The sequence below is a fragment of the Bombus vancouverensis genome, chromosome 5 (assembly GCF_051014615.1).
Source record: "Bombus vancouverensis nearcticus chromosome 5, iyBomVanc1_principal, whole genome shotgun sequence".
In the NCBI taxonomy this organism is placed as follows: domain Eukaryota; kingdom Metazoa; phylum Arthropoda; class Insecta; order Hymenoptera; family Apidae; genus Bombus; species Bombus vancouverensis.
The window spans coordinates 17,901,468-17,917,830 of NC_134915.1; the positions used below are offsets into that span (position 1 = coordinate 17,901,468).

Below are 16,363 nucleotides of genomic sequence, written 5' to 3' on the forward strand. Positions count from 1 at the left end.
ACGATTCTCTCGCGTCCGCATGCTCATGCAGGCGCCACCTACTGGAGCACGTGGCACACTACTGGCGCCACTGAACCGCGCCAATGTTTGAAACGGGCAAATTTGTTTGCCGTGATGCTTCATGCATGTGATTAACTTGTAAACGTTTGTGCGTTTCTGGAAAGTTTGAAAGTGTACAAATATCCAGAAATATGTATGTATGTATGTACGTTAAGTATCCAATCTTCATTTATACGCATTATATCATGATTAATTATAAGAAATCCTCAAACGTTCGTGTCCATATTTCTTTCGTAGTAATAGAAAAGACTTCGATTTGTATATTGAAAATGCTTCCAATTTTGATGATTCCGTAATAAAAAAAAATTAAACAAACGTAAGACAATATATGACAGCGATTAAATACATGAAATATATGTATATTAATAGTATCGTTAATATATTTGTATGATGATTACGCAATAAATAATTTTTGCGAATAAGGTATATACAGTTGAGTAATTATGCTAATTAATGCGAATACATACATATACGCATAATTTATTTAAAATCATCGTTACTTGGTAGTGTAGAAAAGTGGCATTTACCGACTGAGTCAAGCTAAAAGTATTCTACAGAAGAAGCGAAAAGTTGTTGGACGAAATCCCGATAGGTGTCCACGGCATATATCGCAATTATTTACGAAACAATTTTAATCACATCTATGCTATTAATTACATTAATTACATAACTCCTTGATAAAAAGTTACCTGATAATAAAGATAAACTTTTTACTCCAATCTCTAGAAATCATTGGTCAACCGCGTGTCAAACGTTCCAACTTAACCAAAACTACAGAATACAATGTGCTAGCGTTTCTTATATACCCGAAAATTATTCTTATTCAATGACAAATCGTCTGACCGTGCATTTTCTCCGAAACCTGTCTAATAGAATTCCGCGAATGCTACGCAATCTGTTAAATATTCGACTAAAATGAATTTCCCCCGATGGAAATGAAATTTTCTAGCAAAACCAACGATCCGATTGAAACAAATGCGTTTATCTCACTCAAAACAACGTTTGGCACATTCCTCGCGAAGCATCTCTACCGTTGTTCCACTTTTCCCCGAGGGAGGTGTTTCCACACGTGGAAATAACTGCCCAATTAGTCAGCGTTCCCATAAAGCTCGCAGAAAGCTCGACGTGCCGCGACGCAGACGCATCAATTTTCCCGGGACTGCGATTATGCGTTCAGCTACCTCTAGCACGTGGTTACAACACGCAGAGATCGGAAAATTAACGATGGTCGGTGAACAGTCGTGAATCGCTTTGGAAATAAATCGCGTGTACGAGTAAATTTCGCTGAAAATTGACGATTCTTCGGCCGTTCGACGATGAACATCGTGATCCACGAAGACGACGTCCGCGTCGAGCCGTTAGCGCACGGCCAAGCCGGCTCGGCGCCAAAATCAGCTCGCCAGTCGTGCTTTCCGGTCGGTGTTTTATAAATACTGCAGACAGTCGAAGAGTGCAGCGTACACGGGAGTCGCTGTAAAATCACGAATCCCGGCAGGCACGTTTACGGTTAGAGCAGCAGAAAGAACCGAACTCGAGTTTCGTGTTTCAAAAGAGACAAAAGATTCCGGGCCGTTTCGACGAGATTTCGGCACATTATGAAGTTGTTCGTGAAGAAATAAGTGCGTGGTAGTGGTGCTGGTGACATTTTCACGGATTAATTGTAGCCCGGGTTGGCCGAGCGAATTCTTGGAACGAAGTGCCAAAAGTGCGAATGAACGCGAATGAGTGCGAATGAGCACGAATGAGTGCGAATAAGGGCGAGTGTGTGGTCGAAAGTTGGGAAAGAAGCATTTGGCGAAGCATATTATTCGGTCGGGGAAAGTGATAACCGAGCTATGCTCAGGGAAAGTGCGATAAGAGGCGGAGAAGTGATTGCTTAGGCGCCAGTTGGACCTTTTGTCGAAGATTACTCGTCGTTTGATATTTTCTTCTACCTGGACTTTTTGGTATTTTCTTCTACCTGGACTTTTCGGTATTTTCTTCTACCTGGACTTTTCGGTGTTTTTCCTCTACCCGGATCTCTTGGCATTTCTTAGGTATGGGGCTAAGTATTCGAATCTATTTCTAATATTAATGAAAAACGATTATGTTCATACTAAAAGACAAGAAATTAGTAAATTATCTGAAAATTAAGGAAAATTATCGAATTATTAATCTCTTTCGTATCGGAGATATAAATTGTATTTCATTACAAATTACATTGACAAGCCAGCTATTTACTATTCGTAAATGTTATTTTAGGCGATAATACGCTTTTCTTCCTTGTCCTAATTACTTTGTTCCGACATTTATTAAGATAACCAATCTCATAAACTCATCTCCTTCCCACATACGTATACAGTTGTCATTTTTAACTGACGATTGTTTACACTTAATAAGAAATAGAATCGACGTAAATGCTAGCGAAAGAGTTTTATATCCGGTGAATATACGGCCGATATAGTTAACGTAATTTGGCCGAGGACGAGCGATCCCGTGTGTATCGGAGGTTTGCGGGATTTCGTTGTGTTTCAACTTGCGCAACAATTATCGCGACTCGGAAATATAAGATCTTAAATCCTTCGTTAGAGAAGGAGTATCCCCTACCTGCGTGAAATCATAAACAGGAACAACTTATTCGAGCGAATAATACATAGCTATGAATTATAACCTGGAATCTGAGACGCTATTTCTGTCCTAGGCACGTGTACTTTGCTCTAACAACGATCCTTTCCGAACACCGCCGTTATTCCCTTTCTTAATTTTTCTTTCAACGTGAAAACCTCATCTAAACTACGCTGATCGTCATTTATCGATCAATTAATTCAATTTTTTTCCAAATATCAAGTTGATTAGAAAGCTTGTATTCCTCTCAATGCTGAAAGATGATTGGTTAAATCAGGACAATCCGACAAAGATAATTCGGACAAACAACGAAGAAAAGCCGAAATTGGCGGACAGAAAGATTCGAAGCACATCGCCTACGAACTTTTTCAAATTTCGCTACGCTACCTGATATTTCCAATCTCACTAAAAGTCGCTAGACTCAGTGAAAGGTAGCCAGAATCAAGTTCGATGCGTCTAATATCTCTTCGCGCGGTATCGTCTACCTTCGAGTCGCATTTTCACGTCCTTCGACGCTCTGCTTCGCCCCGCGTTATTTTTCTCTGCCGCATCGATACCTTTTTTTTTCTCATCTCCGCGTCGGCATGAATGTTTCATGGTCTGAATACGCCGCTCCTGTATCGCGAAAACGCGTTCTCCATCGGAAGTAGCTGAACATCAAACGACGCGAGCTCGATTCTTTTCACGATTTCTGAACGCGATACGCCCGCGTTCAGAGTAAGTACATATCTTTTTCCTTCGAGACGAAGTGGCAGGCGAACCTTCCCCAACGCAAGGCGTCATTCACCAAACTTTTTTTTACTCCCTCCGCATTTTTCTTTCCCTCTCTGTTTCTGCATCGCCGTTTCTCTTTCTCTTCTCATTCACGAGCAGGCCGTGCCACTTACGAGCTTTGTAACTCCGTGAAAACGCGTCGTTACCCTGCACGGCCGCACAAAGGGCGCATTATCTAAAACTTGCGCTTTCGCTTTGCGGCTACGCGGAAGTACGTGATCGCGGTTTAAGTGGCTTTTGGCAAACTTTCCCCTACCACTTCGCCAGCACTTTGGCCCACGCTTTAATTCTCAACAGGATCTTGTTGTTACAAAATGCCGCTAGACTGTACGGAGCTTCTAATTCGAAGCCGTTTGCGTAACGTTCGCGAATCATAATAGGAGCTAATCGGACAAATTATCGCAACTTCTTTAAAGAATCATGGCGAATGAGAATTGCAATCTTGTTTGCTTGATTTTCTTCGTCGCACGACGAAGGTAATGTGATAAATGTCTCGGGAACTTGCAACTTTCTTTTAGAAATTTGCGAACGATGTAAATAGTTACAGTATCATGTGGCGTCATTTGCAATTCTAAATTAACGCTTTAACGAGCGGCCACGCCAATTGGCGATGTGGCGAAATAATCATATTGCAATGTGTAAACTCGTATTATAGATACTTTGAATAATATGCGATTTACGGAATTTCAAGTAAATAACGAAGAAATATACCTCGTAATATATGTATATATAGATATACACATACCTTTATATCTGCATATTGGTAAAGATATAATTTGAACGAAACCTCGTACAAAATTTTTCTACAAAATTTTTAAACGAAATGTTAAATCAGTTTCGACGAATCCTATATCATAATTTTCTATTCTCGCGTTATACACCCTTCCCGCTAGTTCTATACTTTTACTTGAATTTATGGCTGTGATCACCCTTCTCAATACATAATCAGCCTACACACGTTCACAATACGAGGTGAAAACGCAATCCTCCCTGGTACAATTCAAGTAACCAATACACGTCTCGCCCATCCATCACTGGACATGATCGAGAGCTTGCGGCTGAAAAGATAGAAAAAATAAAAACCGAATGCGAAGTATGCAACAAACCACTGCATCAAGTGTTTTAAAACACAACGCTCGTAAAAACCATTCATCGTGATTTTTATCGCGTTGTCGAAGTAGCGATACTTCATATCCACGCGATCCTTCTCGTTTTGTTATAGAACGATGCGTAAGATTAATCCGAGCCATCTCCACGCGCATAAATTATGCTCGTAATTTAATTATTCCTGTACAAATTTAAATAGAATAATTATCGTTGAAGTCAACGGTATGTCCGAATATTAGCGCCATATCTATCATTCGAACTCCACAATTTCTATCAATCTAGTCGTCGACAACGAAAGAACCATCCATTACCAAATAAACAACACAACCTTCAATTTCAATCGTTTCAGTCGTAAGATCCATCGACTTCGCGACAGGATCGAAGATTGATCGACGTAAAGGCCAAGACCAACGGACCAACATGTGACGAAAAGGAGCGTTCAGCGTGAGACGAGAGAATGTAAATCTCGCGATATCTGCGTCGATCACAGGGGACAGTTAAACGCAACTTTTGGCTCGAATTCGAGTTCGTGGCGCACGATTGACGACCGTCCGTCAGAATGAGCTTAATGAAGAAGGCCATTGGCGGATCCATTCACAGGATACGAGAGTTCGAGCTGGAGAAGGTAACTCGATTGGCGAATCAAATCTTCCTCGTGATACGAGCAACCCCCTTTTTACCCCTTTTTCACCTCTTTCCTTCGTTTGCGCGTTCGTTTCGGCGCGTTCGTTTCGATCGGTCCACCAGCCCTTTTGATACTCTTTTCAGGTAATATGATTTTTCGATCGACCAGATTGAACGAAGCTGTTGGTCTAATCGAAAGGGAAGGATGGACACGACGAACGTAAATTTAGAGTGCCATGGATGAACCGATTACTCGAGCTTTTACCGACTTTTCTCTGATTGCCAGTATATTGCAATCCAATTTAATTATTAATCTCTTGTCTCTGATTTTACAATATTTATCGCGGAGATCACGGAAATTACTTTTATTATTAGATCGTAATATACGGCATATTCCGTTCAAATTGAAATCAAATCATATTCGTTCAAGTTAAAAAATTAAAATCATATATGAAAGAAATCCGTTTTAAAATAACCTACAAGGGTAATAATATTTTTCAGAAATGAAAACTAAGGGAATTTATGAGGGAATTTATACAGTGAAATCGTACGTTACAACTCGATGCAAGTGTTTTCGCTTGCTTTGAAATTCTGCGCACAACGTTCGAGATAAATTCTTCGGTTCTCGAATATCTAGTAAAATTTCACATCTAATTAAGAAATTGACTGATTAATTTAAACGCTAGAACTATTATAGAATTATCGAAAACGCGCAGATGCTTTTGGCAAGTTCAATGTTGGACTTTCGATAAGATAAAAACGTTATAGATTGTATATATTCTGCATATTTCTTACATGTTTCGTAATATCGATAAACTCCATAGATTCGCAAATGCTCTTTATAACACATCGACTCGATGTATCCCAATAGCAGCTGAAAATAAGAGGCTCGAAATAAGAGGCACAAAAAGCTCGATACAATCCATCAACAAAGCTTTCTGACTCCTCTGACTTTTATTTCTCCTATAAAACACTTAAATAAAGAAGTTGGCATTCGACTCTACTTATGGACCAACGCAAGAACACTCTTTGACGTTTTTCCTTAACCGAACATCAAACAAAAGCGAACATTCTTAGCCGCGATCTTCGCCTGCCGATGAGTCACGAATGGAACGAACAGGCTCCAAAACAACAGCTGCGATCATAACCTCAAATAACGCCAATAAATCGTTCGATAGGTCAAAAAGATCATCGAGATTAAGTGGCATTAACAATCATAATTCACGCGTTCCCACTCATTCATTGTTTGTCGAGATCCAGAAATAGTAGCTTGCATGCGCAATATTTATACAACCGTGTAAAAGTATTTGGACACCTGGCGCAACTTTTAACATATTTTCAAAGATCGAAGAACGTCTCTTTGCCGCGAATTCTTTTTCCCCTGTCTTATCTGGGACCAGACGTTCCGTTAAATTTAAACTATAAGAAAGAATATATATGGCCACATCACTCGACAGTTCGACATTTGTGAGTGATGAAACATTTCGAATGTAGTTAGAAGAACACATTTCTAAGATAGATCGATCAGATACAATTAAAGTCACTCGAGTTAGATGTCTCCGCAGAACCAACGTCCATCCGGCATCCGACGTTCTCGCTCTTTTACTTATACCAATTGAAGTTTAGGTCTTGATGAGATTTCAAAATATTTCATACACTCCCACTCCCCCTTACATACAAAATATATTCATAAATAATTTCGTTACGTAACATGTTTCATAATATATTCATAATACATATGCAAATATTTATACAAGGTAGTGAACCTCGAAACGAAGCAAACGCGGACTCATCCGTTTTCTGGCACTAAACCAACTTTCTCGCTCAATGCCCACTTTACGATAGTGCGCGACGCGATTGTAACCTTTAACACCTCGACGAGTCTTGCGAACAGCCTGTCTGTGGCTGTTGGAGAGTAATAAACCGACACCGTTTTCGTTGTTACGGAGGTTTGTGGCAAATCGTGTTTCTGCCAGGGTCTTTCTCTAACTTTGGGAAATCGGAGTATCCAGCAAACACCGACGACACTGCATCGTGGTGAAGTCTATGACTCTGTTGGCGCTTGCCTCTAAAGTTACCGGGTGAATATGTGTCGCCGTGAATGAGACAACTTCTTTTTTAGGTTTTTGGAACACGTTTCGTGTAAGTTATACGGAGTTTGAGTTCACGAGAATTACGACGTTAGCTCGGTTTCTTGTAGCTCCTCGGCTTTTGTAACGTGGAAATGGTAGACGATGACAGATGATGTGTTCGTTTTAAAGAAATAAGTTTCAAACAAAGACTGGGTCTCGAATGAAAATGTTTTACGAACGTACGTGCGTATAACGTATACGCAGACAGGTACACACCTGAATAAAAATCTCCAAATATTATTATTTTCGTTCCAAAACTGAAAAATGTCGAGTGATCGCTAAAATACACGTACGAAGAAAAATTATTTAACTCTATATTACAATGAAATTGTAAATGTAACGATCGTTTTAGTAAAAAAAAATATATATAGATTCCACAATCTACGATCTAAATCCTACATCGGTGTTGAAATTTTTCCCACAAAAATATTACTGGCAATAAATAAAGAAAAGAAAATCATTCATCCGATCCGATCCTTATCAGTGACTTTAGTTTTAGTAATTTACGACCGCATTACGATTTCCCGTAGTTCGACGTTTACAACGTATCGCACTAAATTATGCAACTTCATGGATCCACGAGCAGTTTCTGGTCAGTGTAAAAGGAATCCTCTGCTTCCAAGAGGTATCTTCCGACGTTCGAAAACGATATCCATCGATCTTATAGCAGAATTAAGTCGCGTTCCGAAATAGAAATAGACTTCTCTCGCGTTCCTCTTTAATTCCGACCGACTCGAAGAAAATCCACGCAAAGCTAGAGACGCTGCTAGCCATTATTAATAAATGTCCTATCGTACAAGATAATTCTTTACTTGCAAACATCTCGTGTTTCAATGAATCAATTAATTACCAGATAATTATCAAATCAATTACACCTTGTATTAAACATCTGGTTAAAGATTTGCCAAGATGAGAGCAAACTTGAAATAGAAATTCAAGGATCATGGCAAGGTTACGATATCTTAACAATGTTCTCGATATATCGAGCTATGGATAGCATTTTAACATCGATCGATAATATTTTCGTTAGCAGCACCTGTACCACAAACAGCAGCTGTTCTACGTCTTCGTAAAATTCATCATTCGCCTATCTCTCGTTCGAAGCAACAACACCTGAATTTGATGAATTTTTGCCGAACAGGTGAATTTGATCGACGAGTTTGATATTCTACAAATTGTTGGAGAAGGATGGTTCGGCAAGATCCTGCTAACCGAGCACCGAAGCACCCAGACCGAAATGGTACTGAAGGCGCTGCCAAAGGCGTACACCGGCATCTCGGACTTCTTTCGCGAGTTCCATTATGGACTGCACCTGGCCGCGCACAGGAACATCATCACCACCTACGATGTGGCCTTCGAGACCGCTGGCTTCTACGTTTTCAGCCAGGAGTACGCTCCTCTTGGTGAGTGTCCCTTTTACGCCATGCACGTGAATGTCGTTTATCGATCGACTTGCATCGTGCTTTCCAAGATTTTTCTTCGCTTAAGGAATTTCGAGCAAAAATGATAAAAACAATAAAAAGCAGCAAAAAAAAAAAAAAAAAGAAAAAAAATGTGTAATTCGAAGAATATCGCGAGAAATTTTACAAGAAAAATTTTTATGCTTCCAGATATGAATTCTTTCCACTGAGCAAATATTTTTAATATTCGGTTATATCGGTGTCATCTATGCGTTTCTTATGCAAATTTAATTGTCCAACGAGAAGTAAAATTTGTCCACCTTTCCACTCGGCTCTTTGCTCCTTTTATTACCATAAAATAAAGTATTCGATGTTCGTAATAACAATGATCCATCCTTCAAGAACAACATTCATGTATGAAAGGTACAGTTGGAGTAGAACAAATAAATTTGGGTCACTTTTCCATTGAAACTCTTAAACGAGGGATGGCATCAAATGTCTAACCGTGTATAGCTTCTACCTAATAGTCTTTGACGACTTTACGAATGTGGATTTATAACGGTGTGGGATGGCCATTGCGCCATGCGTGTATGATTAACGCCTTAAAAATGTTGTTCTCGGGGGCTGTGGGAGCTCAGATGTGTGGGATAATGGAATATTCGACGCGGAGGAATCTCGATAGATGCAGGAAAAAAGGGAATAAAGGCCAGCAGAGACGTCGAGATGATAAATTGGTGCTCTTTGAAATTTTAATTTGCTGTTTGCTGAGTAATCGCTGCTGATGCATACTACCTATTCCACACAGAGTATGGAAGTTCTATCGTTAATACTGGCTGCAAATTGTTTACCATATTCTGTAGAAATTTGGAACCATCTACCAATCGACCTAACCAACCCAACCAATTTAACTCCAACCTAACCCCAATCATAGAAGAAAAACACGGCTGTGGAAATTGTTTTGCTGCAAAACAGGATTGTTTCTTCAGGATTCTTGTCTTCGTTTTCCTTTGATTCCATTTTCGAAATAAGCCTCCTTCCTCACGTTTTTCAGATATTTCGAGTCGTACAAATTTGAAATACTCGAATAAGAAACATCTATTTTCGTACAATAAAGAAGCTTGATATTTCTACATTTCCCATAAAAGTTACGATATTACACCGTATACGATCCATCGTTTCAGGAGATTTAACGTCCAACGTAACGGAGACTGGGCTCGGCGAACTTCACGCGAAAAGGGTAGTCAGACAATTGGCTGCAGCGGTGCATCATATTCACAGTCGCGAGTTGGTGCACCGTGACATCAAGCTCGACAATATTCTCGTGTTCAGGAGCGATTTCTCGCGGATCAAACTGTGCGACTTCGGCGAGACCAGAAGGGTGAACACGGTGGTGCGTCGGCACAACGAGTGGCTGCCATACTCGCCACCCGAGGTACTGCAGATCGACACTGACGAGACGTACAAGTAATTATACGATTGACCATTATTAGCAATTATCGCGGTTATTTTTCATTTTTGGGATTACCATAAATTTCATGCAAACAACGATTGTCCTACTTTTAAAACAGAAACACGTATGTGATAGAAACCGAATACTGTTATAAAATTACACCCACGATAGTATAAACATAATTTCTATCGACGAATTAAATTAGGATTCGATTAAGGATTGAATTTATGATAGAAACAAGATCGAATAGATATTAAATCTAGTCGACGTTAAACTTTCGATTTAACAACGTGCTCAAACGATAAACACCTTTTGGGAAGTAGTGTATTGAAATTGATTCGAGAATCGTGGCCAGAAGAAATATTTGGGTTAACATTTATACGGGAGAACATGATCTCGTTGTTGACGCAATCTGTTCTGTTTTGTTTAAACGTTTGATCGATCGACGATGCGGAAAGCGTATTTTCTATGTAACTTTTATTCTTTTTGCAACATCTTTTTATTGTCTCGGAAGATGATGAATGAATCGTTATATCGCGTGGGTATGTTATATTTTATGATATCAATAACAGGGTTTCGTTCATTTTATATCGTTGACAAGAGAAAATTTATAGCTCTTCCAAACCTAATTCAAAAATATATTTGTATAATATTTTATAACAATTTCCAATATTTACAGCCATTAATCTTCCGAAAGATTTATCTGATTTATTACAAATTTATAAACGTTCTATCGGATAGTTCCGCATTGAATTTTAGTAAGGAAAGGTTTGATCGTTTCGAGCTGGTTAAAATCACGATCATGAATGAGAAAATATGCACGCGTACGCGTGCAGCTTATTTACGTTTGACGTTTTCAGAGCTCTCACGTCGCACGATGTCTGGCAGTTCGGCATTGTCCTATTTGTCTGTCTGACCGGATGCTTACCGTGGCAGAAAGCGGCGTTGGACGACCCGCGTTACACCAGATATCAAAACTGGCACAACGCGACGCTCAACATAGCCAAGAAACCGAAATTATTTCAGCTGATCAGCTCACGAGCGCAAAGGTCAGTTTCTTCGAGAGAACCAGGCGCCGGCAAATGTTTAATCATATTTGAAGATTTCTATCTAACAATTTGATCGCTTTCAAGCATTTAATATCTGTCAAAAATTAACGCAAGACGTTTAATTTAAGTAATTAAATCATTTAAATTAAATAATCGAATAATCGTACAATTTTAATAACACAATGAAACCGATAAACTTCTATTTTCGTAAGAAATTATTTACATCGAGGGAAATTTTGAAATTTACATTTTTATGAAATAATCTTTAAAGTATCGAAATTTCGAGCTTTTTAGTTCAATAAGGAATTATTCGTACGTCGAGAAATTCTACTTACATCTACATGGTACAATTTCAATTCTAACGAACAGAAAGTTCAATCTGGCATATAGTAACCCGACTACAGAGAGTATAGAAAGAAAAATATAAATCGATGCATACCGAAATCGTTCGTTAAACACGTGGGGAGGAGAGTTCATAAAAAGGGTGGCGTTTTCAGGATCGATTCAGCGCGTTAAAACAAGCAAAAGGATTCACTGTACGACAGATTATATTCTGAGGTCGCGCAAAGAGTAATACCGAGAAATGTTTCCATTTTAGCTTTGGTTTGTTTTCGAAACAAGCACGAGTACGACTGAAAGCAAGCCAGCAACCCCCGAGTTAAATGGTTTATTGTCTCTGAGTGAACGGAATCATTAAACGTAGCGATATGACGGAATCTTATTCGTAGACCAAATTACAATCTATAGAATTTACAAAACTCGTTATATATTCTATTAAAATGATTCTCACAGAAGTTAGAAGTCTTGCTTTTTGTCCTTGCACGATACTCGAGAATGCTCGTAATATACGATACAAATGTCAGTTTCAAATTTTCTTTTGTTCACCGATCTACCTTCGTCAATTTATTCTAAAACTTGTACCAACGTTTTACTCGTCTATCAAACTCCTAATTTCTTTTCATCGATTCTTCTCGCTGTTACGAAGGATGTTCAAACGATTGCTGGACCCTAAAGCCGAGAAGCGTCCCGTTAGCGTGTTGGAGATAAACAAATACCTGGAGGACAGGTGGTTAGCGAAACTCGGCGCGGAGAAGGCTATGAACGGTAACGATCGATCCGAATTAAAGACCTTCTCTTCCTCTCGTTTTCCTATCCACCTCGTTGATTCGACGTTTGTACAGGTGGCGCCGACGAGAGGGACGAGCTCTGCCCGTCCATGTACAGTTTCCACAGCTCTCTCGAGGAGAAGAATCAACTGCTTCACACTCTGACCACGTACGGCATCGAGACCACGGTGGACAGAGCTAAGAAGAAGGACCGAATCAGAGAATGGATTCAAGCGAGCGCTATAGTCGAAGAGTACGAGGAAGACGAGTCGGATCTGAACGAGGACATTCGTATCTACGAGGATGAAGACGAAGAACCGAGCTCGATGAAAGGCAGACACTTTCCGGAGACTCGTCCAGTGGTAAAGAACGAACCTAAGAGACATAGAAATAGAACGCATGCATCGTCAGCTAGAAAGAGACAGCCTATCAAAAGACAGCCAACCGAAAGGAAGATTCCGTTTGCACCTCAAGTAGCCGAGGAACGAAAAACCATCGCCCGATTCGCCAGTTTCCCCAACGGCGATCCTAACCTCGCGGTCCATGCCAATGGAATAAACGGCAACGCGATACTTCCTCTCGCGTTACCTCTGAAAACCGAGTCCAACATGGAGGATCAGAAGCCACTGGCGAACGATCGAATTAATAATTCACCAGTGAGCAGTTTGAACGCTTCTCAGGACGAGACTCTTGCAACGAGGAGTGGCAATGGGTTCAAATCTAATTTACCCGAGGGAACTCCCGAACTGGCAAAGCCCTCGCAAGATTTCCAGGATCGAACCTCGCGGGTAGACTTGATCGGTAATGGAAGTTTGCCGAGGAGCCCGCAGATCCCTGCTAGGAGGCATCGTTCGCAAACCGCCCCGTTTCCGGCCTCGCCGGTGTCGAACGGAAACGAAGCAGAGTCTGCGAGAAGAACGCAATCGGCCACTGTATTGGCTGGCTCGACGCAGCCAGACAGATCCAACATGGCGATCGGTCGACCGGTGGAGAGGTCAAGTGTACCGGTAGCGAACGGCCAATCGTCGATGGCTCGGGGCGAGAGCTCGACCCCGAGAGCGGAGCATCGATCCCCGACGCAATCAATGTCTCGAGTAGAGAATGCACCGGTGGTAATGCTGCCTATGGCAGCGGCTCGAGTGGAGAATCAATCGAGTAATCTGACAGCGACCAGAAACGAGAAATCTGGGCAGGTTCCCCTTGTGTCGCAATCCGCCAACCCTCTCACTATGTCTGTTGCATCTCATTTGGTCATGCAGAGTTTCAACGCGCTACAAGGGATCAACGCAGTCGCCGCGGGGGACAACAATAATACCGTGACAGGTTCCACGTCGAATTTGCGAAACTCGCCGAAGAACAGTCCATCTTCCACGCCGAGTAAGACCCTGACACCGAAAAATAGTCCGACTACCACTCCCGCGAGAACGTCTACACCTCCAAAAAATAAGATTCACAGGGAGGAAACGATGATCTATAGGAAGGATCCATTTGAACAATATGGAATCGCCCAGGGAGTGATCCTGAGGACGGACAACACACGACGAGGTTCCATGGAGAGCGGCAACAGATCCGCTAGTAATTGAGGATCGATGTTTGATTTCGCTTTCGGGTGACACGGAGGTGGGTGGAGGCTGTCGAATCGATGGGATTGCGGATGGGATGTGATACCGTACATCGTGTCCTGGTTTGGCAACGGTTTATGCGTCGTGTATCTGGTTACGCAGCCGAAGATTCGAAGCAGGGAAAGTTGTGTTCTTGTTGTGATACTCGATTTGCGATCAGTGGTCGTACACCGATGGCGGTAGAATATGTTTTGAAATGAATTTCGGGACTTTGAGAAGAGGATGAAACGAGATATTTCTTTGAAGATAGCCATTGAAAGACATAGAGTAGATCTTGCTTTAAATGAAAATAAACTGATCCGAGGATGGAGAGTACGACCGATAAAAGTTGCAGAAAAATCAAACGAATTTGGTTACTTTGCGAGAAAGACGAAATATATACCATAGAGACAAGTGAAATATTATTTGAAGAGGTTGCTGAGAGACATAGGCGTGGATCTTGTTCTAATTCAAGACACGTTCGTTTGGCTGTGGAGGTAGTTTTGTTTGAAACGTAATGATTTCTGGAACATAGCGCGATACAAAGAATCAAACGAATTTGATACTTCTCCGAACAGAAGATGAAACAACGAATGAGATACTTTTTGAACATGTCTATTGGGAAATATAGATTAGATCTTGCGATAACTCGAAATAAATTGTTTTATCGTATTCCAAGATGTAATATCTATATCTATTTTACATAATGCCGAGAACGAGTACATAAATATTGAACGCATAGAATTACGATATAAATATAAGCAGATGCCCCGTTTTTTGAGAATATTTCCACCAAACGACTCGCCATAAAGAAACTTTATCCATGATAAATATCACGAACAGTATTAAGGTGATCCAAAGAGGACTAAAGAGGCCATAAATAAAAGGACGAATCAAAAACTACGAATTTATATACCATATAGAGTGATTGAGAAGGAAGAAGTTACATAAATTCAAGCTATTCGATCGTCGCGTCGTACCTATCGAACTTGGTATCAAACGATGCAACGCATAACAGCGCATCGTTTAGAGTTTAAACGGTCCCGTTTGTTGGATGCGAGCCATGGACGATGCTCATTATATTCGCGATTCTTTTATTCCTTCATGCTGATTGTAACGTTGCATCGCCAACACGAACCTCGTTCAATCTCGATAATTTATGGATTATTGTTTCCTTTATCGTTTCCTTTTCGCTGCCAACAGGATGATGGGCCGATGAATCGTACAAGCAGACAGAAAGGTAACGATCATCGAGTAATAGGCATGTGCAAATTTTATTTGAAATAAAACTGAGAAATGAGGAAACATTATTTCAATTGCTTTAATTCTTTTCATTTTAACTTCGATTTTTTAATAACCAAAGGGAAAGTACTGTTACTTTGTGTTACGATCAAATGATTTCCCACTTCATTTCGTATCTGCCTTTCCAATACAAATGACAATTATGGTATAATAGAATCAGAAATCAAAACACGAAATATCAATTAAAGTGAAATATAATTTGATAGATAAATAATGAAATAATTTGAAAAAATCCTTCTATTCAAATAAACTGACGTATAATTTTTTCAAAATATCATTTAATCAACTACTCATTTTCCAAATATTTTATTCAAATAACGTCCAAGCCGATTGAATAACGCCATTGGCCATGATCGTCTAATCTCACCCAATGTGTCGTGTATTTCAGGAACAATTTACGTATAGCTGTGATCGTCGATCAGCCAGGAATCGTGGAGGCGGACAAATTTTGGCAAGTTGTTCTCGGAAAACCACTCGTTCTTGTCCTTGACCGTGAAGGGAGCAGGCACTTTCGATTTCCTTAAAACTCGATAATACTGATCACGATTACTCGATTCCAAGACGACGCGCGACGTTAGGCTAATCGAAATGTAAATATTACATTGTACACCGTGGGCAGGTTCCTCCGCGTGCTTCGAAGTAATGGAAGGTGTGGTCGGCGGAATGTAACGTGAGTTCGATTAATTGCGATATAAAAGACTCGTAGGATCACGCTTGAATTCTTATTTCTTCGATTGAACCCGTTCCAAGCGATTGCCAATGTACGAAGAATGTACAATTTTATAGTTATGAATGGTGTTATACGTTCAATATGTATTACGTAAATAAGAAGTTGTAAAATTTGCGCGAGTATCTGTATTCGACGAATAAATGAGGATAGTACAAATAATACGACGATGGCGACGTTCAAATGCGTTTTATTTATAGTTTATATAGGTTTGATACGCTCGATCATATTACCAGCATCGTTCTTTTTCCACTGGGAATATCCTGGGAAATTTGTTTTTCAAAAATCAAAAATCCAATAAAAGCAGGGAGATTCGAGATACTTAGCAATTCCGAAGAATGATAACAGATGGCAGCCAAGGTTAGGAAGCATATAGGGTGAGATACACGTACACGAAAGACGCGCATATATGTTACGAGATATTTCC

General features: G+C 40.2%; 1 protein-coding gene across 1 annotated transcript; it reads left to right on the top strand.

Moving 5' to 3' along the window:
- Positions 1-1,254: 1,254 nt before the first annotated feature.
- LOC117158465 (uncharacterized) lies at positions 1,255-15,063 on the top strand. Its single transcript, XM_033337366.2, has 7 exons — positions 1,255-2,096; positions 4,895-5,170; positions 8,443-8,704; positions 9,883-10,165; positions 11,012-11,200; positions 12,186-12,304; positions 12,382-15,063. The coding sequence occupies exons 2-7, from the start codon at positions 5,105-5,107 to the stop codon at positions 13,887-13,889; spliced, it is 2,427 nt and encodes an 808-aa protein (XP_033193257.1). The 5' UTR covers positions 1,255-2,096; positions 4,895-5,104; the 3' UTR covers positions 13,890-15,063.
- Positions 15,064-16,363: the final 1,300 nt, after the last annotated feature.